This window comes from Carettochelys insculpta, chromosome 1, assembly GCF_033958435.1.
Source record: "Carettochelys insculpta isolate YL-2023 chromosome 1, ASM3395843v1, whole genome shotgun sequence".
Classification (NCBI taxonomy): Eukaryota; Metazoa; Chordata; order Testudines; family Carettochelyidae; genus Carettochelys; species Carettochelys insculpta.
Window position 1 is genome coordinate 174,116,592 of NC_134137.1, and position 27,721 is coordinate 174,144,312.

Genomic DNA, 27,721 nt, shown 5'->3' on the forward strand with positions numbered 1-27,721 from the left:
CAAGGTAATCTTTACACATCTATGCAAATTCAGAAACACTAACTAGCTAATCTTATGAGTGCTCTGACTTTTGTCTAATGGTTATCTGCTAAACTTTAATTAGGCGTCTGCTCCGATCACATCAGTGACTCTATCCTCAATACAATGACTAGCATAGTCTGGGCATATATAAAATGATGGACAATAACAGCAAAAGTATCTGCAAAAACTGAAGATTTATGGCAAATGTTTTTGTGAATGATTCATACCAAAATGCGACTGAAGCCACAACTCACGTCTCACCAATACAGTTAATTAAGCATTCAAAGTACAGGTTGAACCTATCTAGTCGGGCACGCTTTCATCCAGTATCATCTGTAATCCATCATGATTTTAGTTAGCTGGATGACCATTTATCTTGTGTGTGGCCAAGTTTCCGGTGGTCCCACCAAGTTTGTTCACAGCCACCAGTCTTGGCTCTCAGTGTTCTGTGCTGTTATTTAGCAGTAATTTACCTCTAAAGGTCTCCTAAGAGTCCAGTAAGCAGTGAAAGCCTTTGTAATATGCTAGACAATATTGACCTCCGGTGGTCTGGCAAATTCTATCGTTTTGCACTGGTCAGGGCCTGAGGGTGCTGGACTAGAGAGGTTCAACCTGTACCTGTAACTTAGCAGCTAGTGCTGAGCACTCCCCTATGGCAAGTGGTGCCTTTGCAACATTGGCTACGTCTACACGTGAAGCCAACATCGAAATAGCTTATTTCGATGTAGCAACATCAAAATAGGCTATTTCGATGAATAACGTCTACACGTCCTCCAGGGCTGGCAACGTCGATGTTCAACTTCGACGTTGCGCGGCACCACATCGAAATAGGCGCTGCGAGGGTACGTCTACACGCCAAAGTAGCACACATCGAAATAAGGGTGCCAGGCACAGATGCAGACAGGGTCACAGGGCGGACTCAACAGCAAGCTGCTCCCTTAAAGGGCCCCTCCCAGACACAGTTGCACTAAACAACACAAGATACACAGAGCCTACAACTGGTTGCAGACCCTGTGCCTGCAGCATGGATCCCCAGCTGCCGCAGCAGCAGCCAGAAGCCCTGGGCTAAGGGCTGCTGCCCACGGTGACCATAGAGCCCCGCAGGGGCTGGAGAGAGAGCATCTCTCAACCCCCCAGCTGATGGCCGCCATGGAGGACCCGGCAATTTTGACGTTGCGGGATGCGGATCGTCTACACGGTCCCTACTTCGACGTTGAAAGTCGAAGTAGGGCGCTATTCCGATCCCCTCATGAGGTTAGCGACTTCGACGTCTCGCCGCCTAACGTCGAAGTTAACTTCGAAATAGCGCCCGATGCGTGTAGCCGCGATGGGCGCTATTTCGAAGTTAGTGCCACTACTTCGAAGTAGCGTGCACGTGTAGACGCAGCTATTCTGTCCCTATTCTCCCTTTGACTCCATCTACACTAAAGGGTTTTGTCAACAAAACCCTCAGCGTGTCCACTCTAAAAATGTGTTCTGTTGATGTACTGTCAACAACTCAACTTTTTTTGCTGAGCCTTCTGCCTCTCCCCCATGAGGGAGAACACCTTTCTTGACAGAATCTGTCAACAAAAAAAAAGGTGTGTAGATGCTCAGGGGGGCCCTCTGTTGAGATACAGGGCTTCCAGGTCACCGGGCAGCCCTGCCTGCTATGAGTCCAGCTGGCCGTTCTGTCAAGAGTGTGGCCGGGGGGTCCAGCCACTCTGAGTCGACAGAGTGGATCAACAGATAGCTGTGATGTGGAGCTTTGTTTGGCGCTCCTTAAATAAAACTGCACACAGTGCTGCTCATCTACTCATAGCCCTTTTTGGAGTATGGCTTACTAGTTAAAACACAGTTCCAAACAAACAAAATCTTCATCTCTTTCCACTCAGAGAAAAAGTGAAGATGATGCAAGTTCTCCAAAAAGAAAAAACACTACACTTTCAGCTAGGTCTCACTACACTTTCTAGCTAGGTCAATTCCAACTTCCTACATTAGGAACCACCATAGGAGACCACATTTCCCTGAAGCTTCACTTTATATTTCTCCTTCTGGTTTTAACGTCATTAAATTCCCTCTGATCAATTAGAGCACACACACACACACACGCACTCGCACCATACTGTTTAATATGTACACAGTTTTCCCCAGGTTGTCAACAACTTGTAAATCTCGTGAAGTGGGCTGCAATATACTTCCACTTAAGCTGTAAATCCAGAGTTTAACTTAGATTCCTTCACTTTTGTTTTATAACAAAGCGATGAGTTTTTTGTTGGTTTGTTTTTTAACCTACAGACAAATGGGTTTCTCATTGTAAATACCTCTCTGCAGTCCAAGTTCAGATTCTGGCCTCCAACCTCCAGTTTGAGAATTTCAACTTGGTAATACCATTCCTCCTTTATAGGTGTATACCAGATATCACCCTTGTACAAACTTGGTTCAATTCCACCCATTACCTGAAGAGAGAGAATAATACACTTCAGAGGCATGCAACTAGTTTTTAGTACTTGCACAGGAACTAAGACAAACATGATAGGGCACAGAAATTTTATTGGCTTCATCTGCAAAGTTTCAGTTGGTGACCACAATTGTTTCATTATCTGTAATAAAATGGATACATTTCAAGTATTTGAAACCGCTAGATGCCGGAGGGAACTAGCTACAGTTAACAAGTTCAATTACTAGTTAGGACATCATCTTGAAGTATCCCAAGTACCCACAGTGCCTGCCAACTTCAGATTGATTTCCTTATGGATATTTCCTTCTTGAGTTAACATTAAATAGCATTTTTAACGGTACTGCTGAAGCTGAATCTGGCCATCAAGGAAAGAACATTGAGCCCTTCATATTAAAAGTCCACTTAAGAGCACAAAAAAGTTAATCTAGCCTAATAATGCAGTTTTAAAATGTACTTAAGAGAAATATATATAAATATAGCAGTTGAGTCAACGTAACCATTAGTAGTTCCTGTAGCATTTTTATTTCTGTTAATTGTGAATGCACTAGACCTTCACATATGTAATACACTAAAGTTAGTTTTAATTGAAGGCCAATTCTTAGTCTTACTGCCAACTGACTCCAAAGTAGCATTTTCTGAAATGCTTCCTGTTCCACATGCAAGAAAGCAGGCTCTGACTGCATTGATGACATAATGGGATAGGGAGACAGGTTTCAAGTTACTTCAGAACCGCTGATGCAAGGAAGAGCCCATGCAAGAAGGATGAGCGCCAATTAAACCAAAATGGAACTAGACTGCTTGCATGTGAATTTTAAAAAGTCAGAGGATTTTTTTTAAACTAGGAAAATTCAATAGGTGAAGAGGAGCAAGGGGTGTGGGCAGAGATATCCTTTAAGGATGAATTTAGAGGGGGAACTCTATATCCTAACACAGAGGATAGGAAATAAATTGATAAAGTGCATGTAGCAGCTAGTAAGAAACAGTCACGCATAAAAATCCCATTAAAAATCGAACATCTGGAGGCAAACAAATGAATATTGACAAATGCTGGAAGACTAAATACTAAGGCGGGAGAAAGAAAGGTTACTCACCGTAGTAATGGTGGTTCTTCGAGATGTGTCCCCGTGGGTGCTCCACATTAGGTGTCGGGCTCGCCCGGTGCCACAGATCGGATCTTCCAAGCAGTTTCTGCCGGACCGCGCATGCGCCGGTGCACGCCGCTCCCTTGCGCGCGCCTGGCCATGTGTGCGATCCGGTCCCCGCCAGTTCCTTGACCAACTGCCTCGGATGCTCCTGCAAAACACTAAACAGAGATCCGAAGCGGGGAGGATGGGCGGGTAGTGGAGCACCCACGGGGACACATCTCGAAGAGCCACCGTTACTACGGTGAGTAACCTTTCTTTCTTCTTCGAGTGTCCCCATGGGTGCTCCACATTAGGTGACTACCCAGCAGTAACCCAAGATAGGAAGTGGGTAATCGGATCATGTACAGCTTGTCCCTGAGAGGACCGCTGTCGGGAGACGGGTATCCTCTTGGAATACCCCGTGAAGGGCGTAGTGCTTGGCGAAGGTGTCATAGGATGACCAGGTCGCCGCTCTGCAAATGTCCTTTAGCGCAACGCCCTTGAAAAAGGCTGTTGATGCTGCCACCGCCCTCGTGGAGTGAGCCCTGGGCGGGGCCAGTAAAGGAGTCTTCTTGAGTTCATAGCACATTTTTATGCAGGATACAATGTGCTTCGAGATTCTCTGCGAAGAGAGACCTTCTCCTTTCGATTTGGGAGCGAGAGAGACCAGGAGTCTATCCGTTTTCCGGATGCGCTTGGTCCCGTCTATATAGAAGGCCAGTGCCCTCCTCACGTCCAGGAGATGTAGGCGCGCCTCTTTGTTAGAGTTATGAGGCTTTGGATAAAACGAGGGTAAAACAATAGGTTCGTTAATATGAAACTCTGAAGAAACCTTAGGAACAAAGGCTGGATGCAGCCGTAGAGTCACCGCCTCCTTGGAAAAAACAGTGCAGGGTAGCGTTGCCATAACTGCCGCAAGCTCGCTCACCCTGCGAGCTGACGTGATTGCGAGAAGGAAGGTCATCTTTATCGTAAGGAGGCGGAGGGAAACCGTGGCTAAAGACTCGAACGGTGGTCCCGTTAGCGCATTAAGCACCAGGTCCAAGTTCCATGAAGGTGGAAGCGGTTTCCGAGGGGGGTATAGGTTTACCAACCCTTTGAGGAACCTGGTAACCATGGGATGGGCGAACACCGTGTGCCCTTCCTCTTCGTGTCTGAACGCCGAAATGGCGGCAAGGTGGACCTTTAACGAGGATAGTGAGAGTCCTCCTCTCTTGAGGTCCAGTAGATACTCTAATATTACAGGTATAGGCACCGAAAGTGGGGCTAGCTGTTTGGTAGAACACCATGCCGTGAAGCGACTCCATTTCTGCTTGTAGGTCTTCCTGGTGGAAGTCCTCCTGCTACTTTCTAGGACTTGTTGCACTTCCTCCGTACATGTGCTCTCTAGGGAGCTGAACCATGGATTAACCACGTTTGTAGTCGCAGGCCTTGGGGGTGCAGATGCACTATGGACCCCTGGGCTTGCGTGAGCAGATCCGGCGCAACCGGGAGGGGCATCGGTGGACGGTCCGACATGCGCAGGAGTAGGGGGAACCATTGCTCTCGATCCCACGTTGGGACTATCAGGATCATTCGGGCTCCTTCCCTCCTGGCTTTCTGCAAGACTTTGTGGATCAGCACTGTGGGAGGAAAAGCGTAAAGCAGGGGGCCCCTCCAGGAGATCGCGAATGCGTCCCCCAGGGACCCCCGTCCCAGTCCTGCCCTGGAGCAGAATCGTGGGCACTTCTTCTTGTGTTGAGTGGCAAGCAGGTCTATCTGGGGAAAGCCCCATGCGTGAAAAATCGGTCGTAGCAGATCGGGACGGATCTGCCACTCGTGCGTGAGTGCAAAACGCCTGCTCAGCTGGTCTGCCTTCACATTGTGAGCACCTGGTAAGTACGAGGCTTTCCAGGTTATATTGTTGGCGATGCACCAGTTCCACAACCGGACTGCTTCCGCACATAAGGCACGGGACCGAGCTCCTCCTTGCCGATTTATATAAAACATGGTGGAGGTATTGTCTGTACTGATCCCGACTACTTTACCTTGTATATGGTCTCGAAAGTGTCTGCAGGCGTTGAACACTGCTCTGAGCTCCAGTATATTTATGTGCAGTGACTGTTCTGTGGAGGACCACAGTCCTTGCGTCACCTCTTCGCCCATGTGTGCTCCCCACCCTATGTGGGAGGCATCTGTAGTAAGGAAAAACGATATTTGTGGTTGGTGGAAGGGTACCCCTATTAGCATGTTCTTGGGGTTTACCCACCATTGCAGGGATTTGCGCACCTCTGTTGTGGGCAACACCACCCTGTGAACGGTGTGTGCTGCCGGTTTGTACACGCTCGCCAGCCAGTGCTGCATGCTGCGCATGTATAACCTGGCGTTCTGTACTATGAATGTTGCTGCTGCCATGTGGCCCAGCAGCTGTAAGCACGTCAGAACCGGCACCGTAGGGCTGAAGGTGATGACTTGCACGAGGGAGCCGATGGCCCAAAAGCGTGTCTCTGGTAGATACACTCTCACTGTAATAGAATTTATGCGTGCCCCTATGAACTCTATGTCCTGTGTGGGGTCTATCTTTGATTTTGCCAGATTGATAACCAGGCCCAGCGAAGAGAACGTGCCTGCTGTGATGCGTATCATGCGTAGTACCTCCTCCTTCGAGGCCCCTTTGAGTAGGTAGTCGTCCAGATACGGGAATATAAATACCCCCGTCTGTGCAGGTAGGCTGACACCACTGCCAAGGTCTTGGTGAAGACTCTGGGGGCCGAGGAGAGGCCAAACGGTAGGACCTTGTATTGAAAATGTTCTTTGCCTACCATGAACCGGAGGCATCGTCGGTGAGCCGGATGGATAGTTATGTGAAAATACGCGTCTTGTAAGTCGAGGGCTGCGAACCAATCTCCATCGTCCAGTGCCGTAAGGATGGAGGCGATTGTGATCATCCGAAAGCGTTGCTTGCGCAGGTACCGGTTGAGGCCTCGAAGATGTAAGATGGGCCTCCAGCCTCCCGTCTTTTTCTCCGTGAGGAAGTACCTCAAGTAGAACCCTTTCCCTTGCAGTTGCTCCGGCACTCTTTCCACTGCCCCTATGAGCATGAGATGGTCTACCTCCTGCTTGAGCCTCGCTACGTGGGAGGCCTCCTGGAGGTGGGGCCTGGGTGGAGGTTGTGGCGGTGGGAGCGACTGGAAGGGGATGGCGTACCCCGTGGCTATGATCTCCAGCACCCATTTGTCTGTGGTGATCCTTTGCCACTGGTCGTAGAATGGTCGGAGGCGATGGTGGAATAACAGCTTCGGATGACCTTGTGCGATGGTAGTGACGGCGCAGCCCTGGATCTGTGTGTCAAACTTGTGGCCTTTGGCCCTGCCCCGAGGACGCACGGCTCTGTTGTGAACGTCGCCTGGGAGTTCTGTACTGCTGGTGCTGTTGATGTCGCCCTTGCTCGTAACCCCTGTGGTACTGGGGATGCTGTTGCTGGTACTGGTACCGTCTTTGTTGAGGGTAGTACTTTTTCTTTCTGTATGGAGGGGTATAAATCCCCAGGGTCCTAAGTGTGGCTCTTGAGTCTTTACTGGAATGAAGGACTGGGTCAGTTGATTCAGCAAACAGCTTCTGTGTGTCGAAGGGAAGATCGACGATCTTTGCCTGCAGATCCCTCGGTATACCCAAAGTCTGGAGCCAGGACTCCCTTCACATCACCACTGCCGTAGCTGTGGAGCATGCTGCTGTGTCCGCAACATCCAGGGAGATCTGAACTCCCGTCCTCGAGGCCACGTAGCCTTCTTGCACGATGGCCTTGAGCACCGGTTTCTTGTCCCCTGGAAGCGAGTCCATGAGGGAGGTTAACCTAGTGTAGTTGTCGAAATTGTGGTTTGCTAGATGCGCTGCGTAATTTGCCATTCGCAACAGTAGTGTGGAGGAGGTGTAGACCTTTCTGCCGAACAGCTCTAGCTTCTTGGCATCTTTGTCTGTTCCCCCTGTCTTGAATTGAGATGTCTTTGATCTTTGTTGCAACGACTCTACCACCAAGGAATTTGGCTGTGGGTGGCTGAACAGGAACTCCATGCCCTTCGCCGGCACGAAGTATTTCTTATCCGCTCTCTTGTGGACAGGCGGAATAGTCGCAGGGGTCTGCCATATCGTAGTGGCGGACTCCAAGATTGCTTCGTCAAGCAGTATTGCTATTTTGGAGGAGGCCGGAGGTCTCAGATTTTTGAGGAGCTTATGGTGTTTCTCTTGCACCTCTGCTGTCTGGATGCCTTACGTGAAGGCCACCCTTTTAAACAGCTCTTGAAACTGTTTGAGATCATCCGGAGGATGGACGTCCCCCGGGGCCGTAGCCCCGTCCGGGGAGGAGAGCGAGGAACCACTAGGATACGCCTCTCTGGACCCTTCTGGTTCCTGTTGGCGATGGTACATCCACTCGCTGGAAGCTTGCGAGGGAAAATCTCAGGGTTCCATAACCAGTTCCCCCTGAGATACTTGAGTCTCTGTCCCTGTTCGCGATTGCCCTTGGGGATACGGAACCGTCTGTGGGGATCTTTCCCTGGTAGAATGCCGGTGGTGTCTATGCCCCGCGTGATAGGGACGACCATGGCAGCATGGGCACTGTTCTTGGGAAGGTGACCCGGACCACTCCCTTGGTGCATACCCCCTGCGTCTGGGGGAGCGAGATCGTTGAGAGACATGGGACACTGGAGAGAGTGATTTGTGATAGTACTCCAGCAGCTCAAACCCCAAGAAGAGTGAAGGTGGTCCCAGCCAGGGCGAGGCTGGTTGTAAAAATGGAGATGGGGGCTCCGGGTAGGCTAGGGGGTACCCCTGCCTTCTAGTTGGAGTCCGCAGCATGAGCGGAGGGCTGAGAGAAGGCAACTCTGCAGCCCTGTCTGGAGAGGGGCTGCGGTGCCTTGTTTTCTGTGCAGCCTTCCCCCTCCCTTGAGGGGGTGGCTCCGCCCCCTGACGTGCAGGGGATCTTGGCCCCGTCCGTGCCGCGCTCAGCACGCTCTTGGGCGGTGCCGCACGGGCGGTGTCCTCCGGTGCCTGCAGGCTGCGTGCCTGCGCGCTCTGCACCTCTGGTTCCCTGGGGGTTGGTGCCGCTGCCTGCGGTGCCGCCGGTACCGGCGCTCGTTTAGCCGCTGCCCTGCCTGCGGTGCGGGGCGGCTGTTTGATCATCAGAGGCTGAGCCGCCTCCACGTGGCTCTCCGTGCCGCCGCCGATCAGCTGTTGCTGCGGCTGGGGGCTGTGCGCTCCTCCCGTCCCACTCGCTGTTCCTGCCGGCAGGGATCGGGTTGGGGAGACTTTCCTCCGTTTTTGCGCTGATGGGGTGAGGGAGGCAGCTTTCCTTTTATGGGCCCCGGAGGGTCCCTCTTGCTGCGGCCGCTCCGGCACGTCTGGCTGGAGGGCCTTGTCGAATAGCAGCATTTTAAGCCGCATCTCCCTGTCCTTCCTTGCTCTGGCTGTTAATTTTGCACAGAAGGAGCATTTCTGCGTGACATGGGACTCCCCAAGGCACCTTATACAGTGGCTGTGCCCATCAGACGCTGGCATTGCCTCTCGGCAAGACTCACATTTCTTGAATCCTGAAGAGGACATTGTTGGTGAGTCTTTTAGTTGTTAATGGGGGTACTTAGCACCTTCCCTGTGCTGTTTTCCCCCCCTCCGATAGCCTGCCGTGGCAGGAGGGCTCATGGCCGTAGGCTGCTAAAACCATTGAATACGCTAACTTGGCCGTAGCCTAGTCGGATTCCGTCTGCAGCCGACGGCGGTTAAGAGGAACTGGCGGGGACCGGATCGCGCACGTGGCCAGGAGCACGCAAGGGAGCGGCGCGCACCGGCGCACGTGCGGTCCGGCAGAAACTGCTTGGAAGATCCGATCTGCGGCGCCGGGCGAGCCCGACACCTAATGTGGAGCACCCACGGGGACACTCGAAGAACAACTACAGTGCTTGGCATTAAATGAGGATATTGATATTAACAGTCATTATGGAAATCTGGTGGAATGAAGACAACCAATGGGACACACTAATAGCAGGGTACAAAATAGACAGGAATGACAGAGTAATTTGTGCTGATGGGTGAGTGGCCCTACAGTGAAAGAAAGCAGTCAAAGTCAAAATCTTTAGTCAATACCTAAGTCTCTGCGGAAAGGAATTCCAGGTTTGAACAATAGAAGTATTGTAGCAGGATTATACAACAAGTCACCTGACCAGAATGTCACCTGACCAGGATGTTGACGATTGTGAAATGCTCAAGGAAATCAAACAGGCCGAAAAGGCAAAAAAAAAAAAAAAACCCACCAAAGGGCAATTTCGACAATCCTCATATTTACTAGGTTTGTATCAGCTCAGGACAGGATGTAGAAAATAAAGTTACTGGGCACATTAATGGCTACTTTTTAAAGCAGCTTGTCCCGAAACCCACAGAAGAGAAGCAATTCTTTATTAAGTCTGAAGAAGAGCACAACATCTGATCCATGAGGTGAATGCAGCTGACCTGCTCAGCACCAGTAATTAAATATAACCTTTCGCAGGAGAAAAGTGCCAAAGAAACTCATACAGAATCATTTAGCTTAAAAAAGGAGAACTAAAAAGAAATAAAGGAAGATACTTCAATGAAAAATAAAAATTCCAAGGGTGAATGCCTGCAAACTGCATGGAGGCAGTTTAAAAACACTTCAGTACAGACTCAGGCTAAATGTAGATCACAAATTGAAAATATACGGGGGGATGAGGGGGGAAGACCAGAAAAATGCCAACATGGCTAAACAGTGGTGTAAAAGAGGTTGTTAGTGGCAAAAAGACATCCTTTAAAAACTGGAAGTCAAATCTTACTGAGGAAAACAGAAAGATGCAGACATTCTGGCAAGTATAAGAAGACTGGTCAAGAGTTAATCTGAAGAGTAACTAGCTAAACCCACAAAAGCATTTTTTTTTAAAAATATATTAGAAGCAGGAAGCCTCCAAAAACCAGTGGGGCCACTGGAAAGTTGAGATGCTAACAGAAAACCAAATGCAAGGCTGTTGTGTGAAAGCTAAGTGAAGTCTTTGCCTTGTTAGGCTTCACTGCAGATGAGGAGGGACAGATCCCTGAACTGAGGCATGTGTATACCTCAGAAGGTGATTCAGCTAACTGCAGCCATATTACGTGCATTCAGCCACCATGAATTAATTCAAACAGAACACCAAATTGTTAAGGGTTAATTTGGAAACAGACTTTTGGAGACAAGGTCAAATTCAGATGGCAATTTCTGCTTATCAGAAAGTGAGGAGAATACTTATTATATTCCTCCTTGACCAGAGGAAAATTGAGTTTGTTGAATTATCCCTTACTCTGCTTGGAATGAAGAGCTAAATTTACCCCTGCTGGGAGTCCAGGAAGCTCCGGATAACACCATCTGAGCCATTGTTTTTTAGAGGATGAATTTGAGGAACTGTCTCAGATTGACGTGTCACGAGAGGTGGTCAAACTGATAAGTCAACTGTAATAAGATCATTAGGGTCAGGTGGTGTTTACAAGTTCTGAAGGGACACAGATATGAAACTGCAGAACTATTCACTATAGTGTGTAAACTATTGCTTAAATCATCCTAAGTAACAGCTGACTGCAGAGTAGATAATGTAATGTGGAGTGTTGTTAAAAGGTGATCCTAGCAATTCTAGGCTAGTAAGCCTTACTAGAACATGAGGCAAACAGCAACTATAGTAAGGAACAGAATTATCAGAGACCTAGGTGAACACAATGTGCTGGGGAAGAGTCAAAACAGCTTTTGTGAAGGGAAATCATCCTTCACCAATCTGTTAGAATACTTTATGGCTGTGTCTACACTTGCCCCAACTTAGAAGTGGGCATGGTAATTAGGGTGTTGGGAGATTACTAATGAAGTGCTGCAGTGCATATGCAGCACTTCATTAGACTAAATCCCACCCTGCAGCAGCTTCTAAGCTTGGAACTTTGAAGTGCTAGCTTGTGTGTAGATGCAGGTCAGCCGCGGGTACTTGGAAGTGCCTGTGCTACTTTGAAGTTCCTGTACATGCAAGCCAGCACTTCAAAGTTTCACACTTCGAAGTTGCCGTGGGGGAGATTTAGCTTAATGAAATGCTGCATATGCAGTGCAGCACTTCATTAGTAATCTCCCAACACCCTAATTGCCATGCCCCCTTCGAAGTTGGGAGCTAGTCTAGACACAGCCCTGGGTTGTCAACAAGCATGTCAGCAAGGATGGTCCAGTGGATTCATATAGTGGGCCTTTGACAAGGCTCCTCACCAAATGACTACTTAATGTGCTAAGAGTCTAGGATAAGAAGGAAGTTCCTCTCATGAATCAATAACTGGTTAAAACATTGGAACTGAAGGGTAGGGATAAGTGTCATTTTTCATAGTGGAAAGAAGTAAATAGCAGGGTCCCTTAAGAATCTGGCAAAGAGGGTGAACAGTGAAACAGAGCAACGAAGGGTTCTGTGGCACCTTATAGACTAACAGAAAAGTTTTGAGCATGAGCTTTCACGAGCACAGACTCACTTCGTCAGATGCTTTCGTGAGGATCAGATTCACTTCACTGGATCAGCATCTGATGAAGTGAGTCTGTGCTCATGAAAGCTCATGCTCAAAACTTTTCTGTTAGTCTACAAGGTGCCACAGAACCCTTCGTTGCTGTTACAGATCCAGACTAACAAGGCTACCCCTCCGATAAGTGAAATAGAGGTCACCCAATTACATTAATAGGCTGCATGTTTAAACACAAACACCAGGAAGTATTTCTTCACACAATGCACAGTCCACCTGTCGAATTCATTGCTACGGAATATTGTGAAGGTCAAAAGGATAACTAGGTTCAAAAAAGAATTAATTCATGGGGGATAGGTCCATTGATGGCTATTAGCAAATATGGTCAGGCCCCTAATCCCATGCTCCACGTGTCCTTAGAAGACCTCCAACTGACAGATGCTGGGACTAACTCAGAAGTATCCCTTTTAAAGCATCTGCCACTAACCACCGTCACAAGACAAGATACTGGGCTAGCCGATGCCTATTAGCATTCTTATGTTCAACAGGATCAGAATTTGTCTGTTGTCACAAACATTTACCAAGTATATTAATTTATACATTTGTCAAAAGTAAGTGTAGCAAAAATTTGTAAGGATTAGGGACCACATTCACCCAGCCTTATTTCCATCAAGTACGGCTTCATTCCAAGCATTTCTATTAATTGGAGTTCTGTGACTTGCCGAGTAAGATACAATTCAGTGTGACCTGATGTGGTGAATCTGGCCCAGAGTGAAGATGTTAAAGGACAGTGCTTCTGTCTAGTTAAAAAGACAAAATGTAGTATAAAACATAGTGGATGACTCAAGGGGGTAAAAACATAAAAAAAGGTAATGAATTAAGTGTATGAAGGATAGAAAGGATAAAGAAGCACTAACTTTGAAAAATTAAAAACAGACTTCCTATGTTTATTGATTTTGGGAGGTGAGAGCGTGATTAGTTTGGATGATTTTTCCATTTCAGACTGACAGATACCCACAAGACTACCTCCGTTGGTACCATTTCCAGACACAGGCATTCCAGCACCACACATCTGCAAGGAGAAAATGTTGGGAATCTTTGCTTGGCTCACAAGTGAATCAAAGAATGTCTCCACAGAACTTGAAGGCTAAAGTACATAGGAAAAGAAAAGAAAAACAGATAAATGCATGAATATTTACACAGAGGACAAACTGCATTAATAGCCATTTTAAAAAGCTTTTTGCAGAAACATGCAAAATCAATTGCGTAAAATCCCTTTTTTACCAGAGTAGGATGAATTTCTGAAAACTGAGGGATAAAACAAACACACTAGTTTAAATAATTCATTAACAGAAGAATGGAACACACTTTTTGTCATTTCTTACACACACTTTTATTCTTGGCCATTGTTACAGGCATCCAGAAGACATCAGTGTACCCACTGTTTGCAGCGTTGGCTCCTGAAACAGCCTACACATTTTGTGACTAAATGCATCCAAGTACAGTCAATTTCTGCAGAAGTACTTGCCATAGATTGCATTGTGGGTCATTAGAAGAATCGTTTTTCCTGCCACTTTTCCCACCATCTAATGGCAGCATTTTAGACATGAATCATCCAGGACTTCAGATTTTAAGTCTAAGCTTCAATATCTCAAAGTCTCCTTTGAAAATGATGGAATATGAAAATGCGCTTAATATACTTAACTCTTGGGCCATGTCTACACTAGCCAAAAACTTCAAAATGGCCATGCAAATGGCCATTTCGAAATTTACTAATGAAGCGCTGAAATACATATTCAGCACCTCATTAGAATGCCAGCGGCCGCGGCACTTCAAAATTGACGCGGCACATCCAGAAGGGGCTCCTTTTCGAAAGGACCCCGGCTACTTCAAAGTCCCCTTATTCCTATGAGCAGATAGGAATAAGGAGACTTCGAAATTGATGTGGCTTGCCGCCACGCAGCTCGTCCAGACAGGGCTCCTTTTTGAGAGGACCCCAGCTACTTCGAAGTGCTGCGGCTGCCTGCATTCTAATGAGGTGCTGAATATGTATTTCAGCGCTTTATTAGTGAACTTCGAAATGGCCATGGAAATGGCCATTTTGAAGTTTTTGGCTAGTGTAGACGTAGCCTTGGTTTAACAATTGGTATCATACAATACAATACTCCAAAGAGTGATACTGTGGCCCTGTACTGGTTTGGCACTTTCTGTGAGAACAGTTAGCCTAGGCAGGTTTTATACTGAGATAGATCAATCCCGCATCTCATAACTGTTGGCTATTTGTTTGGCACATAAGATTACTAAAGCTGATCCTATGATCTGAGCATCCTTACAACTTTACAGCACGAAAGCCTTAATAAGGAGAGCAAAATCCTTGGGTGCACTATTTGCCTAATAAGCAATTTGAAATATAGCTTTCTTCCCTGCCTGCTACCCCTGGTGACAGCGTTGGAGAGTAAGGAAGGCTGAAGCCAATATGATTACCACCTCATTAGGAGTAAAGCATTCTAATTCTGGTGGCAACAAATAAACACTGTGCCTGTGTCTACAGTAGCATGCCTCTTTTGAAAGAGGAATACAAATGAGGAAAATTGAAAAATGCAAATGAGGTGCAGATTTACATAGCTGGCACCCTATTTGCATACTCTTTCAAAAGAGGAAAAGCAGTGTAGACGTGGCTCTTTCAAAAGTAAACCCCATCTTCAAAAGAATACTTCTTCGTAAAAAATATAGGAAGAAGGGTTCTTTCGAAGATGGGGATTACTTTTGAAAGAGCCATGTCTATACTGTTTTTCCTTCTTTCAAAAGAAGCTCTTTCAGAAGGAATATACAAATGAGGTGCCAGGTATGTAAATCTGCACCTCATATGCATTTTCAATTTGCCTCATTTGCATGCCTCTTTCAAAAGAGGAATGCTAGTGTAGATGTAGCCAGAATGCTATAAATGGGTAAGTTTGAAGTTCTGTATTTCTCAGGGCATCACTATGAATGTAGAGTTAAGGTAGCGTGGGTGGTCTGCTTTTTACCTCCGATCTCTAGTTACTGTAAATTTGATCTTTTCTCTCCATATTACTTGACTCTTTCATAGCAGGGCTGCACATGTTTTACAAAAACAATACACTCTAAACATGATTTGTAAAAGTTTTTCCTCTTATGTTACAGATGTATGTGCACTGAATATTAATATATGTTTGGTTTTTGTTTGAAGTCAACTAAGCAAGGTGCAGCTTTGCCTAGTACGTGCACCAGCTTCCACCATACCTCAAGTGTCTCACAAACAACATGCCACACCCCAGCCTTATACATATTAGAAGGCATGAGGTCTCCTACCAGATTTTACTTACCCAGGTGTTGGAGTTTCTTTAACAGCCAACCCTTCCACCTCTAGAAGACTGTTCAACCTAGATGGATCACTGGCCACCAGACATGCCTAAATCATCACTTGGAGGTGGGGAGTTGGGAAGGTAGCATCTCCATTTACATTGCTGGAATTACCCAAGCTTGACAGGTTCCTACTGGATACAGGGTAACTGAGAGAAAGCCTTGACCACTAAGCCACGAAGGGCTTATGGAGGAGGAGGAGGAAAACAAAAAGCCTAACATCTTTAGGGGAGTGTTCCATGCTATTCAAAAAACACGTTCTTTCATTACCCATTTATTATTTTCGATTTATTTTAAATGTGGAAAGGTGGGGAAGGAGCCTTACCTTTGCTAAGGCATCATAGGCAAGTCCTAGGATCCCGTGCCATTTAACTCCCGGTAGAAAGAAATTCTCCGATTCCAGAATGGTAGCAATGTTGATAGTGTAAGTGCCATTGATTCCCTTTGGAATAGTAATGATGTCAGTACCAAGCACTCCAACCCAACTTCCTTGAGTATAACGAACAGTGACCTCGGTGCCTTGCGACTTGTATGTACTTGACCTGAAATTGAAATGCCACGCTAACTGAATGATTTTACAGAAACACCTTATTAACATTATTAACCATTCTATTTGCAGTAATCAGGAATATAATTCCTAGTTATATATCAACAAAACATAAGTTACATGCATTTGTGATCATCTTAATTGTAATTTAAAAAAGATGCTTAGAAGGGGTGCTCTAAAGAGGACAGAGAAATTGTTCTCAGTGGCAACAGATGGCAGAACAAGGAGCAATGGTCTGAAGTTACAGAAGGAGAGAAGTAGGCTGGATATTAGGAAAAACTACTTCGCCAGGAGGGTGGTGAAGCACTGGCATGCGTTGCCTATTGGGGTGGTGGATTCTCCATTCCTAGAGGTTTTTAAGTCCCAACTTGACAAGTTCTTGGCTGGGATGACGTAGCTGGGGTTGATCCTGCTTGAAGCGGGGGGCCAGACTAGATGACCTCCTGAGGTCCCTTCCAGCCCCATGATTCTATGATTCTATTTAATAGTGACTCTGACTTACAGGAGGAGGGAGAAAAGTTCTCTATAGACCTGAGGAAGAAAGAAGTTTAGGATTCATGAATTCTGGAAGGAAGGAAGGAAGGGTCAAGTCCATGAAAGGTTTTAGAAACTAAATGTTTATGAAGCTATTAGGTTTGAAGACTACAAGGAGAAAGATGAGGTAAAGTTGGTATGATCCCACTTCCTGAGGAAAGTGAGCAGAGCATTCTGAACCCTGTAATGCTCTGGACTTGAAGTCAGTGGGAGTTTTTTCCTTGATTTCAATGACAGCAGAATCAGGGAGGGTTTCATCAAGCACATGTGAACTACACTGGGGACGTGAGGGGGAGGAGAAGGAGGGTGGGTGTCCAAAAATGGAATTGCCATAGCCCAATCCTTTTTTTTCAGCACAGACATGCCAATAGACATTCTTTAAAAGATAAAAAAGTGTGAGCCACGTTTAGGAGCCTTGGCAAAAGGCCCTAAAATAAGACTATGAAGATTTTAACTTTGAAAGCCCTGTGTCCAAGATGACCATGGCTACCAAATTAAGAATTTTGCAATGATTATTTTTGACCACTGTAGGAGAGTGAAGAATCTCAAATTCCTTGCAATTCACTTTTGGTCCAGTTTCCCTTGAGTCAACATTTTACTGCCAAATGACAAGCTCAATTCAGTTTAATACATCTTTAAAATCACAGAGCAAGAATCACATTTGCTGGGAGCTTCAAATTAGGGAATTTCACAGTAAGGTCTATATGTGTGTAAATACACAAGACAGTATTACGTATTGGTGCAATCTCAAATATCTAGCAGTGAATATACATTAAGACAAGCTGTGGTTATTGAACCATCTGCATTTGATTCTCTGCACACATTCATATTCAGTTATACATGAAGATGCGCTGGATGAAAAACTTTTGCATCAAAATCCAAAGCCAAGCAAAACTTGCCTGGGGGTTAATATAAATCTGTTTCCTCAAGATTCCCATGAGCATCAGAGTTTAGCTTACAGCCAGCCTATGCAACACAAGTTTGTACATTATACCTTTACAGATCACAATGGAGTTGAACAGTTTACTTTACATACTTAAAGTAAGACATAGACATAAAAAATTATCCAACCTCTAGGGACAGAAAACCTCTTCCATGTACCTGCCATTCCTCTTTCTAGAGCTGGATGTCTTTTTTGAAATTGCAGTGGGAGCCCCTCACCTACTTGGTTATCACATTAATGTACCTCAGTGGTTGTTTTCCTTGAAAATGAACATGACTGTGCATAATTTTTGTTTAAAGGATTCCAGATGTTTCTCCCTGCTCCCAAGAAACAAGTGGAAGCTGGGCAACTCACTTGCTTCCTTCCCTGTCAACTTACTCTGTAACAGGGCAGAGCCAGAGAAAAAGCCAGAGAAAAAAGTCATCCAGTTGCGACAGTGAATCTGGAGTACAATAGACTGCACAAGCACCTAATATTGCACAGAAGGCTCCCCGTTTCTCCATATAAGCTACGTCTACACGTGAATGCTACATTGAAATAGCTTATTTCGATGTAGCGACATCGAAATAAGCTATTTTGATGAATAACGTCTACACGTCCTCCAGGGCTGGTGCTGTCGACGTTCAGCATCGACGTTGGTCAGCACCACATCGAAGTAGGCACTGCAGGGGAGCGTCTACACGCCAAAGCGGCACACATTGAAATAAGGGTGCCAGGAACAGCTGCAGACAGGGTCACAGGGCGGACTAGCACTTCCGGGGCAACAGCTAGCCGCTCCCTTAAAGGGCCCCTCCCAGACACATTCAGCCTGCACAGCACGCAGTTTGCAGAGCCATAGGCACGCACACCTCGGCGAAGCAGTTATGGACCCCCAGCAGCAGCAGCAGCAGCAGCAGCAGCCGCCGCCACAGGTCCACACACCCGCCCCTGCAGGAGTAGTGCTCGCCCTGCTCAATGCCATGCAGGAGGCAGCTGATCACCTTTTAGTCACAGAAGAGGAGCTGCCCCAAGGGGAGGAGGAAGCAACCCCAGACCCTGCTGTCCTCCACGCCCTGCCCCCCCCGCCCGCCGCCGGCTGTGGAGCTACCCCACGAGCACCGACTGGTGGGAGCAGCTGGTGCTCGGCAAGTGGGACGACGACCACTGGCTCCAGAACTTTCATATGAGCTGGCAGACATTCCTGGAGCTCTGCCAGTGGCTCACCCCCGCACTCAGGCACCAGGACACCGCCATGCGGTGTGCCCTCAGCGTGGAGAAACGGGTCGGCATCGCTGTCTGGAAGCTGGCCACTCCAGACAGCTACCGATCCGTGGGGCAGCAGTTTGGCGTCTGCAAGGCCACCGTCGGCGCTGTCCTCATGGAGGTAAGAGGACCCACGGGGAGGGGGAGGCTGCCCTGGGGGTGAAGGGGAGCCCTGGGGGTGGAGGGGAGGGCCAGACACACCCTGCACACCCCTCACTGGTGCTCTCCCATGTCCTCCCCCTGCAGGTCGTCTGCGCCATCAATGCCCTGCTCCTCCACAGGCTCGTTGTGGCTTGGGGACCTGGATGCTGCCATCGCGGGGTTTGCCAGCCTGGGCTTCCCAAATTGCTTCGGGGCTCTGGATGGGACCCATATCCCCATCCGAGCTCCGGAGCACAGCAGAGGATGCTTCCTGAACAGGAAGGGCTACCATTCGGTGGTCCTCCAGGCCTTGGTGGACAGCCGGGGCCGCTTCCTGGACATTTATGTTGGCTGGCCTGGCAGCACCCACGACACCCGGGTGTTCAGGAATTCGGGCCTGTGCTGCCGGCTGGAGGCAGGGACCTACATCCCCCAGCGGGAGATCCCTGTGCGGGACACCACGATGCCCCTCTGCATCGTCACAGACGCGGTGTACCCCCTCCGGCCCTGGCTCATGCACCCTTACATGGGCCATCTCACAGCCAGCCAGGAGCGCTTCAACACGCACCTGAACAATGCGCGCCAGGTGGTTGAGCGCACATTTGGCCGCCTCAAAGGGCGCTGGAGGTGTCTCCTCACCTGCCTTGATGCGGGCCCCACCAACATCCCCCAGATTGGGGGTGCGTGCAGTGCACTCCACAACCTGGTGGAGAGCAAGGGGGAGGCATTCTTTCAGGGCTGGGCTATGGAGGCTGGCAGGGCTGACGTGCAGCCACCCGCTGCCCCCAGTCGCCAGGTGGACCCCGAGGGGACCTGGGTCCGGGAGGCCCTGCGGGCCCATTTCAACCAGGCCACAGGGTGAACGCTGGCAGGCCCCCCACTGCACCCCCCTCATCCTCCACAACACTCCCTGCCCCTACGCCCACACCACAGAACAACCAAGAGCACCCCCCCTACTTTTCTTGCAAATAAAAATAGACCTGTTGTTCGTGAAACCACAAAACGGTGAATTCTCTTATTATATTATTACTACAAATATATTATATATTTATGATAAACAAACAGTGGAACAGAAGGAAGGGGAGAACTATTTACATGGGGGGGCAGGTATCATAAAATAACAGGGGTCTAATACAAACTATATACAACATAATGGAGATATGTACAAGGGGGGGCACGTCCTGGGCCCTGCACCCCCTAATGTCCAGCGCTGGGGGTTGGCGGGCGCGACCCTCGCCTCAGCCTCAGCCCTGGCCGAGGCTGGCTGGGGGCCAGCCGAACCGGCAGATACGGCTGGCGGGTGTCAGCAGGCCCCAGGTCCCCCTTGGCGGAAGGCCCCTCGGTGGCGGACGGCAGTGGGACGGTGGGTGGAGCGGTGGATGGAGCAGGCAGGGTGGGCACAGTGGCGGCCAGCGCGGCATGGGGAGCCAGGTAGTCCGCGATGCGCTCAAAAGTACGCAAAAAGGCCCCCCATGCCTCCTGGCGCCAGGCCAGCGCCCGCTCCTGCAGTTGGAGGCGCCGCTTGTCCACCCACAGGCGCTGCTCCGAGACCTCCAGCTGCCACTGCAGGGTCGCCAGCAGCTGGGGGTCCGTCACCGTCCGGTGGTGGTGCTGGGTCCACCGTCGGTCCCACCCTGGGGCTGGTCGGTGCTCCACTGAGGGGCTGGACTACAGCAATGGCCCCAGTGGGCTCTCTGGGACCACTGACACCTCGCCGGCGCTCTCCGGGCCCTCTGATGGTGCAGCTGCGGAACACGGGGGGGAAGAAGAGTGGAGACAGCCGTTAGTGTGGCCCCTGAGCCGTGGCACTTGTCCCCCCACCCCTCTGCTGCTGGTTCCCCATCCCCGTAGCCGGGAGATGCTGCTGCTGCTGATGGGTGTCCCACCCCCTCCCCCCGGGGGACCCCAGGTTCCGCTTCCCCCATCCCCAGGGATGGGGCATGGCACTGTCATGCGGGGTGGGGGGGGCAGGGGCTGATGCACTCTTCTGAGGGACATGCCACTGCTGTCCTTGGGGCCACGGTCATGTGGGCATGTGGAGGGCCCTGGTCATGTCTGTTGTCCCCGACCCTCAACCCCAGGGGTGTGCACCGGGGGAGGTACATACCTGACGGTCCGCTCCCACGGTCAGGTGACACCCTGTGGGCGGACGCCCTGCTGGAGGTCCAGGATGGCAGCGCGATGTGGAGCCCCCCGTTGCTGGAGGAGGATTCCCCCTCGTCCTCCTCCTCCTCTGGTCCCCCAGGGGTAGGCTCCTGGGGGGGCCCCTGGGGTGCGGGGCTTGCCTCCGGGGCCTGCTGGGGCTCATCAGTCAATGTATCAAGAGTGGCCGGCGGGGAGGAGGTGTGCCGGGGGCCCAGGATTTCCCTGAGCTCTCTGTAAAAGGGGCAAGTGGCGGGGGTGGCCCCAGATCGGCTGGCCACATCCCGGGCCCCGGGCGTAACCCTGCCGCAGCTCCTTCACCTTACTCTTGACGTGGTCAGGAGTGCAGGCAGGGTGACCCCGGGCGGCCAGGCCCTCGGCCAGCCGAGCGAACGCATCCACATTCCGCCTCTTGCTCCCCATTACCTGGAGCACCTCCTCCTCGCTCCAGAGCCCCAGCAGGTCCCGGATCTCGGCCTCCGTCCAGGAGGGGCCCCTGCTGCCTCTTCCCCAGCTGGCTGCCAGCCTGGGAGCCCTGGCTCCCCTTGGGGGGGGGTGCCCTGGGGGTGCTTGGGGGGCTGGCGGGTGGCCATCGCAGTGGCGGGGGGTGTCTCTGGGCTGCAAGGAGGTGTGCAGGCTGGCCGCGTGGCTGTGCTGCTGCCTGCATGCTCTCTCAGCTTCCTGCACAGGAAGGCAGGGGGCGGGGAGCTTTAAGGGGCCGCTGCACGCGGTGACCATAGAGCTCACGGGCTGGAGAGAGCGTCTCTCAACCCCTCAGCTGATGGCCGCCATGGCGGACCCCGCTATTTCGATGTTGCAGGACGCGCATCGGCTACACATGCCCTACTTCGACGTTCAACGTCGAAGTAGGGCACTATTCCCATCTCCTCATGAGGATAGCGACTTCGACGTCTCGCTGCCTTACATCGATATCAACTTCGAAATAGCGCTCGCCACGTGTAGCCGTGGCGGGCGCTATTTCGAGGTTGACGCGGCTACTTCGAAGTAGCCGGCACGTGTAGACGCGGCTATAATCATGCAATTCCCCAGAAAGGAGAGTTCCTTTCATGCTTATGGGAAAACTCCTTAAGAAACCCCAGTCTGCTCTACATGCAGTTCCTAAAGTCCTCACTGAAGAGGAGGCAGCAAAAGCTCTCTTTGGAGCTTGGTCTTCACTCCAAAAGAGCGGAATGGCAGGCAGGCTCTCGAAGCAGCATGTCAACCCTTTTGTATGCCCAAACCATTGGCCCTTGAACAAAACCAAATTACAGTCTGAAACACTGACCCTTGCCTTCCAGTCGTGTAAAAGGGCACATGACTTTTTGATGGACTATCAGGCACCAAACTGCAGTTTTCATCTTACCATTACCACTTAAATTTGCAGTCCTATGCCTGGCTGTAGTGGAAGAGAAAAAAAGCCAAAGCTTCATTCTATTAGCTCTTCACAGATTCCCTAAAATTCAGGGCTCTCTAACCATAGACCAAATGTGGTCCAGTAGAGGCTATAATCCTTAAAAAGAAAAGTGAACTAATGCACCACTTGTAAGAGCAGTTCTCTTTCAAATGTGACTTTCCAACTGCTACCATTAGTGCGGTACATATCGAAATTCTATACTTCTCATGCCTGCACAGCACTTCTTTTTTAATGCACTTTATGATTCTTTTAGAAATTCTGTCTACACAATCTGCTCTCCTATCTTCCTGAATTTCCTGTCAGGTGTGTACCTCAGTCAGTAGACATGGCCTAGGATCAGCTGAACGTGCACCTTCCTCCAATTTCAGAAGCAATCATGATATCTTTAACTTGTCCTTGATACTACGTTAATATGATTATCTGTATCTCAGCATCTATACAGCACCTAGGCAAATGGGGCACCTGAGTCCCAAAAAAAAAAAAAAGACTCCATACACTACTGTAATATTAAAACAACATTTATAAAATCAAAACAGGGTGTGAATAACTGGCAATTTTTATGAAGAAAAGACTAAGACTGGGGAAAAGGCAAGAATATAAGGGGCTGGTAATTGTAGAGGGCCCTGTGAGACAAGAGTAGAGGGAAGCCTGGAAGGAGTGTGTGAATTCAAAAAGGATGGGGTGGTGGTGGAGCCACTGGGAGGATAAAGAAGGAAAGAAAAAACAAATGTGAAAAATTACAGCTTCCCAAACACCAGAGGATAGGAGGAATTAAGTAGGGCTCCTACTCTGACCAGACAGTGAGGGTGTGAATGTATTTAAGGTTGAATATGAAACTTGAAAATGATCACACAAAATTAAGAATGAAGGACTTCCAAATAAAAAGCTTAAACATACCTGAAGGCATGCAGCTATGTATGTGTTATATATAAAAATATGACTTTTTACACCTCTTTTCCGGGGGTAAGAGGGATATGAAGAAGAGGAGAAAAACAATTCTTCTAGTTTCTGAATACATGTGGCTAGCAATACTGAGAGCATCTAACACTTACTTGTAAATCACCTTCCCTCATTTATTAGGGGAATAATAGCTCATCAGCATCCTGGAGCTGATAAGACCCTGGAATTCTATGGCATACATATATGTTTCCTACATCTATCTACTCTGGACTGTATGACCAGAGTCAGCCAATATCGTCATCTGACTGATCCAATATTGCTTTGGCTTCTAGTAAGTTGTTAAAATATGAGGGCCATGAATTACAAACAAAAAAATTTCACACAAAACATCCTGGCCGCCATTAAAAAATCCAGAGGAGAGTGCACCAGACCTGCTGGGATAAGTAAAGGGCCCTGATTTGCTCCCATGGAAAGAGAAAGAGGGCCACTAGCATTAGCCTTCTTTTACCCACAGCCACTACACGTGCAAAAGCTGCACGTGGTTTCCATCCATTACCAGAGAAACGTCTCATTATTTACCTCCAGAAGGATCCAGTTAATATGTACATGAAACTAACAGTAGCTGACTCATTAGAAATGTTAATAGAAGCTTGTCAGAGCACATCACACTCTCCAGCTACTGAAACCATCCAGATCGACAGTATCTTGGGTATCAGCTACTTGCATATTATACTACTGGACTATCTAGTTACAATGTTTTGCTTGGCTTATAGAAAAATGCATGTCGTTGAGCAGGCAATAGAGCATACTTCATGAATAAACATCACACAGCATAGTCTCAGCAAAAACAACCTTTCTTTTTCTAGAACACTGATTGAGATCAAGGAATCACAGGGGTAGATGTGTTAATCTGTATCTGCAAAAACAACAAGAAGTCCTGTGGCACCTTATAGGCTAACGGATATTTTGGAGCATAAGCTTTCATGGGCAGAGACCCACTTCAGCAGCCCACAAAAGCTTATGCTCCAAAATATCTGTTAGTCTATAAGGTGCAACAGGGACTTCTCATGGTTCTTCCAGAGTTCCAAGTGTTTTTTCCTAGAGACTCGGTAGTAGAAAGATAAGAAGATTATATACACAAAAAAACTGAATTACGTTGAAGTCAAGCATGTATTTTGTATCATTTGACTTAAAAGAAGCCACAAAAAATTAGAAAACCAAGAAATTCAGAATAAAGGGTTCAATTTCTAACTTTACACGGACACATTCTAACAATAGAAGATACAGCCATAATTTTTCAGTTTTTCATCAAAGCATTAATTCTTCCTGCCCCCTGCCTTTTTTGCGTTTTATAACTTCAGTGAACGTGTATACTACTGTTGTTTAATGTCATTGAATTTGCATGAGATATAAACTGAAAGGGAAGAGGGAGTTGAAATTATTTTATTTTAGAGAAATAAAAATAGGCACCCATCTTTAACTTCTGTAAATGGCATGGGGTGGAATTCTGGTCCCACTGACATCAGTTGCAAAATGCTTCTTCCCTTCAGTGGGGTCAGGCTTCCACCCATAGTACATTTATGCTTTAAAGAAGCATTAAGAATGAGAAATGTGTGAGCTGTCTACGAAGGTATGTTCAAAATGCTTCCACTACAAAGTCTGATGCTATATTTAGTTAGGGTTTATTGAACGAAAGAATACAAAGAGCAACAAAAACCAATGTCACTTACCTTTTGTTAACTATCTCCTGCAAGTGAGTTATGGTTGCAGCTATAAACTTGAAACTTATTACAAGCACAGCAAAGAGCAACCTTAACCCTGGATTTCAATGTCAATTTTTATGCCAGTGTCTTCCAAAAGATTACACATGACACACAATTACAAGCATTGTGTGGTATGCAGCGTTTCTTACAACTAGTAGTGGCAAGGCGGGGGAGGGGCGAGGTGTCAGTGTTTTGTTTTTAAATGGTCCTAAAGCTAGAGGTAAGACCTGTCCCACCACACCCGGAGCTGACAGGGGGAAATAGGAAGGCAAGCAAGGATTGCTCTTCCCTACTCCCACCCTTTGTCTATTGGCCTCAAAGTCTCCTCATCACCACGATCCCCACCTGCCAGCCTGCGAAAGGAGTCCTAAAGACTCAGACACCCTCAAGTGTACACGGAATGGAGACCTCACTCTCTGCCGGTCCCCAGCATAGGTGATCATTGCATTTGGGATCTCAGCTCTCCTCTTGAGAGCCTGTGGATGTCTGCAGGGCAGGCCTGGGGTTGTTCTGAGGCCTGCCATGGCAGGGGTAAGAATGGGAGATGGGGATCTGCACACTCCAGAAAAATATAAGGCAAGAGAAAAAAATCTTTTTCCCCTTCCATCGCTGCTCCCAGCCCACATGGCCAGTGGGTAGGTGGGGCGTCACAAGGATTGAGAAACATCTTCCTGACTCTTCCTGCTACTTTCCAGACTCCACACAGAATCCCCGTGAGGAAATGCTTTCCTCCCTCCTGCCCTACTTTTACTCTCCAAGCCTTAGGATGCATATCAAGGCCTCCAATAACTCCCACTCCAAGGGACTAGGGAGGCTCTGTGGGCCCATGCTTTAAAGCTCACAGGCCACCCCCATGATCCTTAACCATTTAACCTAGGTCTTAAGTTCTTAGGGAAGGTGGGACCTCTCAAATTCCTTTCTCCCACAACACACCCTTAGAGGAGCTAGCCACCGTTCCTTCTCTACCTCCCACCACAATGTGCCAAGATAAGCTTACCACCTACCCTCGCCCCCAATCTATTAAAACTCACAGGAGGGCTGGAATCTCACCCACCTCTTAGCCTCAGAAAGCTTACTGGCAAGGAGATGGGGTGGTTTCCCCTCATTCACACCTCAGAATTAGACCTGGATGAAATTTTTCAGCAAAAACACCACACAGATTTTTGGTGACATTTTAACATTTTGCAGAGAGATACATGTCAGTTTTGCTAACATATTCATCGGGAAAACAAAAAACAAATACAATTTCAAAATGGTCAAACTCATTCATTTAGACATCTTAAAATAACTTCTTTTGGTTTAGAAACTTCCTTCAGATTTAATACATTAAGATACTAAAATGTCTTAAATCCAGATGAAATGTTTAGTTTGTCCCACGATTCTCCCCTCCCAATTTTTCTGAGTTGCCAGCAAACCCAGGCCCACTGGTAGGAGAGAAGTTACTCCTTAACCTGCCCACCCATGCTACCCAAACCCTTCACATCATCAAAAGGGAGTCTAGTCACCAGATTCTCCTTTCTCTCTTGAGCAGTGGTTTCCAAACTTTTTGGCATCACGCCCCGTTTGATTTCTGAGAAACCCTCACACCCCCACCTCTGCTTTACCTTTACCATCATCCAACCCCCATTTTAACAAAAACTTTAATTTTAATTCAAAACACACACAAAAACTTGATCTAAAAATGTTATTTAAAATTAAAAATAAGCACAAATAGTTTACCTTGGCCTCTTGTGGGTGCCTCATGCAAACCCAGCTGCCTGAGCCCTGTGCCAGCCACCAGTGCTGCCCCCGCACCAGCTGCCCACCCACCCAAGCCCTGTGCTGCCAGAGCCACCTGCCTGAGCTGACTGAGTCTCACGCTGCTGGGACCCACCTGCCTGCCAGCCTCTGGGGCCAGCCACTTGCCTCAGCCTGGCGCTGCTGGGGCCAGCCGCCTGCCCAACAGGGGCCTGAGCACTGCAATACTGAGGCCAGCTGCCCCAGCCCCATAAGCTGCCCCAAAGCCAGACAGCACCAGCCCCCACTCTTACTCCTCCTCCCCTTCCCCCAACCCACACTTACTCACCTTTGCTGGAGGCAGCTAGCCCCACGTGGGTCTTCGCCAGCTGCCTGCTTTTTATAGTGGTTGTGCTGGGTCACCCATGTAAAATGGCAGGGGCTGAAAGCCAGAAGCAAAGGCTGTCTCTTTCTTGGGGTGGGAAGAATGATGGGAGGCCTGGGTCGCCTTGCGCCTCCCCCTGGAATTTCTTCATGGCTCCCTCAGGGGGCAACCCCCACCCAGTTTGGGAAACCATGCTTTAGAATTATTTTTGAACTCAGGTAAAAGCCTCATTTTAGGAGTTATAATTTAAGAAACTCTGTTTAATTCACATTAAACCTGTCAGTGAAAGAAAGAGATGTTTGCTCTTCCCCAAATCTAACTTTCCAAAATGCTGAACATTTTTGATGGGGAGAGAAGCTTGTAAATGGGGTGCTCTAAAACCTGATTTAGGAGGGAAAATAAAATCTCAGATGCAGCTTCAGTTCTAGAATGGTGATAACTGCTCCTGTAAATCCTTTTATCCTCCTTAGAACCATCATGGAACGTTCAGCTGGCAAACGAAGACTCCAATATTAAAATCCCAGGGATGTAGGTGAAATTC

General features: G+C 48.3%; 1 protein-coding gene across 1 annotated transcript in view; it reads right to left on the reverse strand.

Moving 5' to 3' along the window:
• BACE2 (beta-secretase 2) overlaps positions 1-27,721 on the reverse strand; it is a 78,881-nt gene that overhangs the window by 15,123 nt on the left and 36,037 nt on the right. Inside the window, exons 3-5 of the mRNA XM_074983418.1 lie at positions 15,779-15,995; positions 13,091-13,219; positions 2,325-2,459 (exon numbers count right to left, since the gene is read on the reverse strand). Of these exons, the coding sequence (XP_074839519.1) occupies positions 2,325-2,459; positions 13,091-13,219; positions 15,779-15,995 (481 nt within the window). The remainder of the gene's footprint in view (positions 1-2,324; positions 2,460-13,090; positions 13,220-15,778; positions 15,996-27,721) is intronic.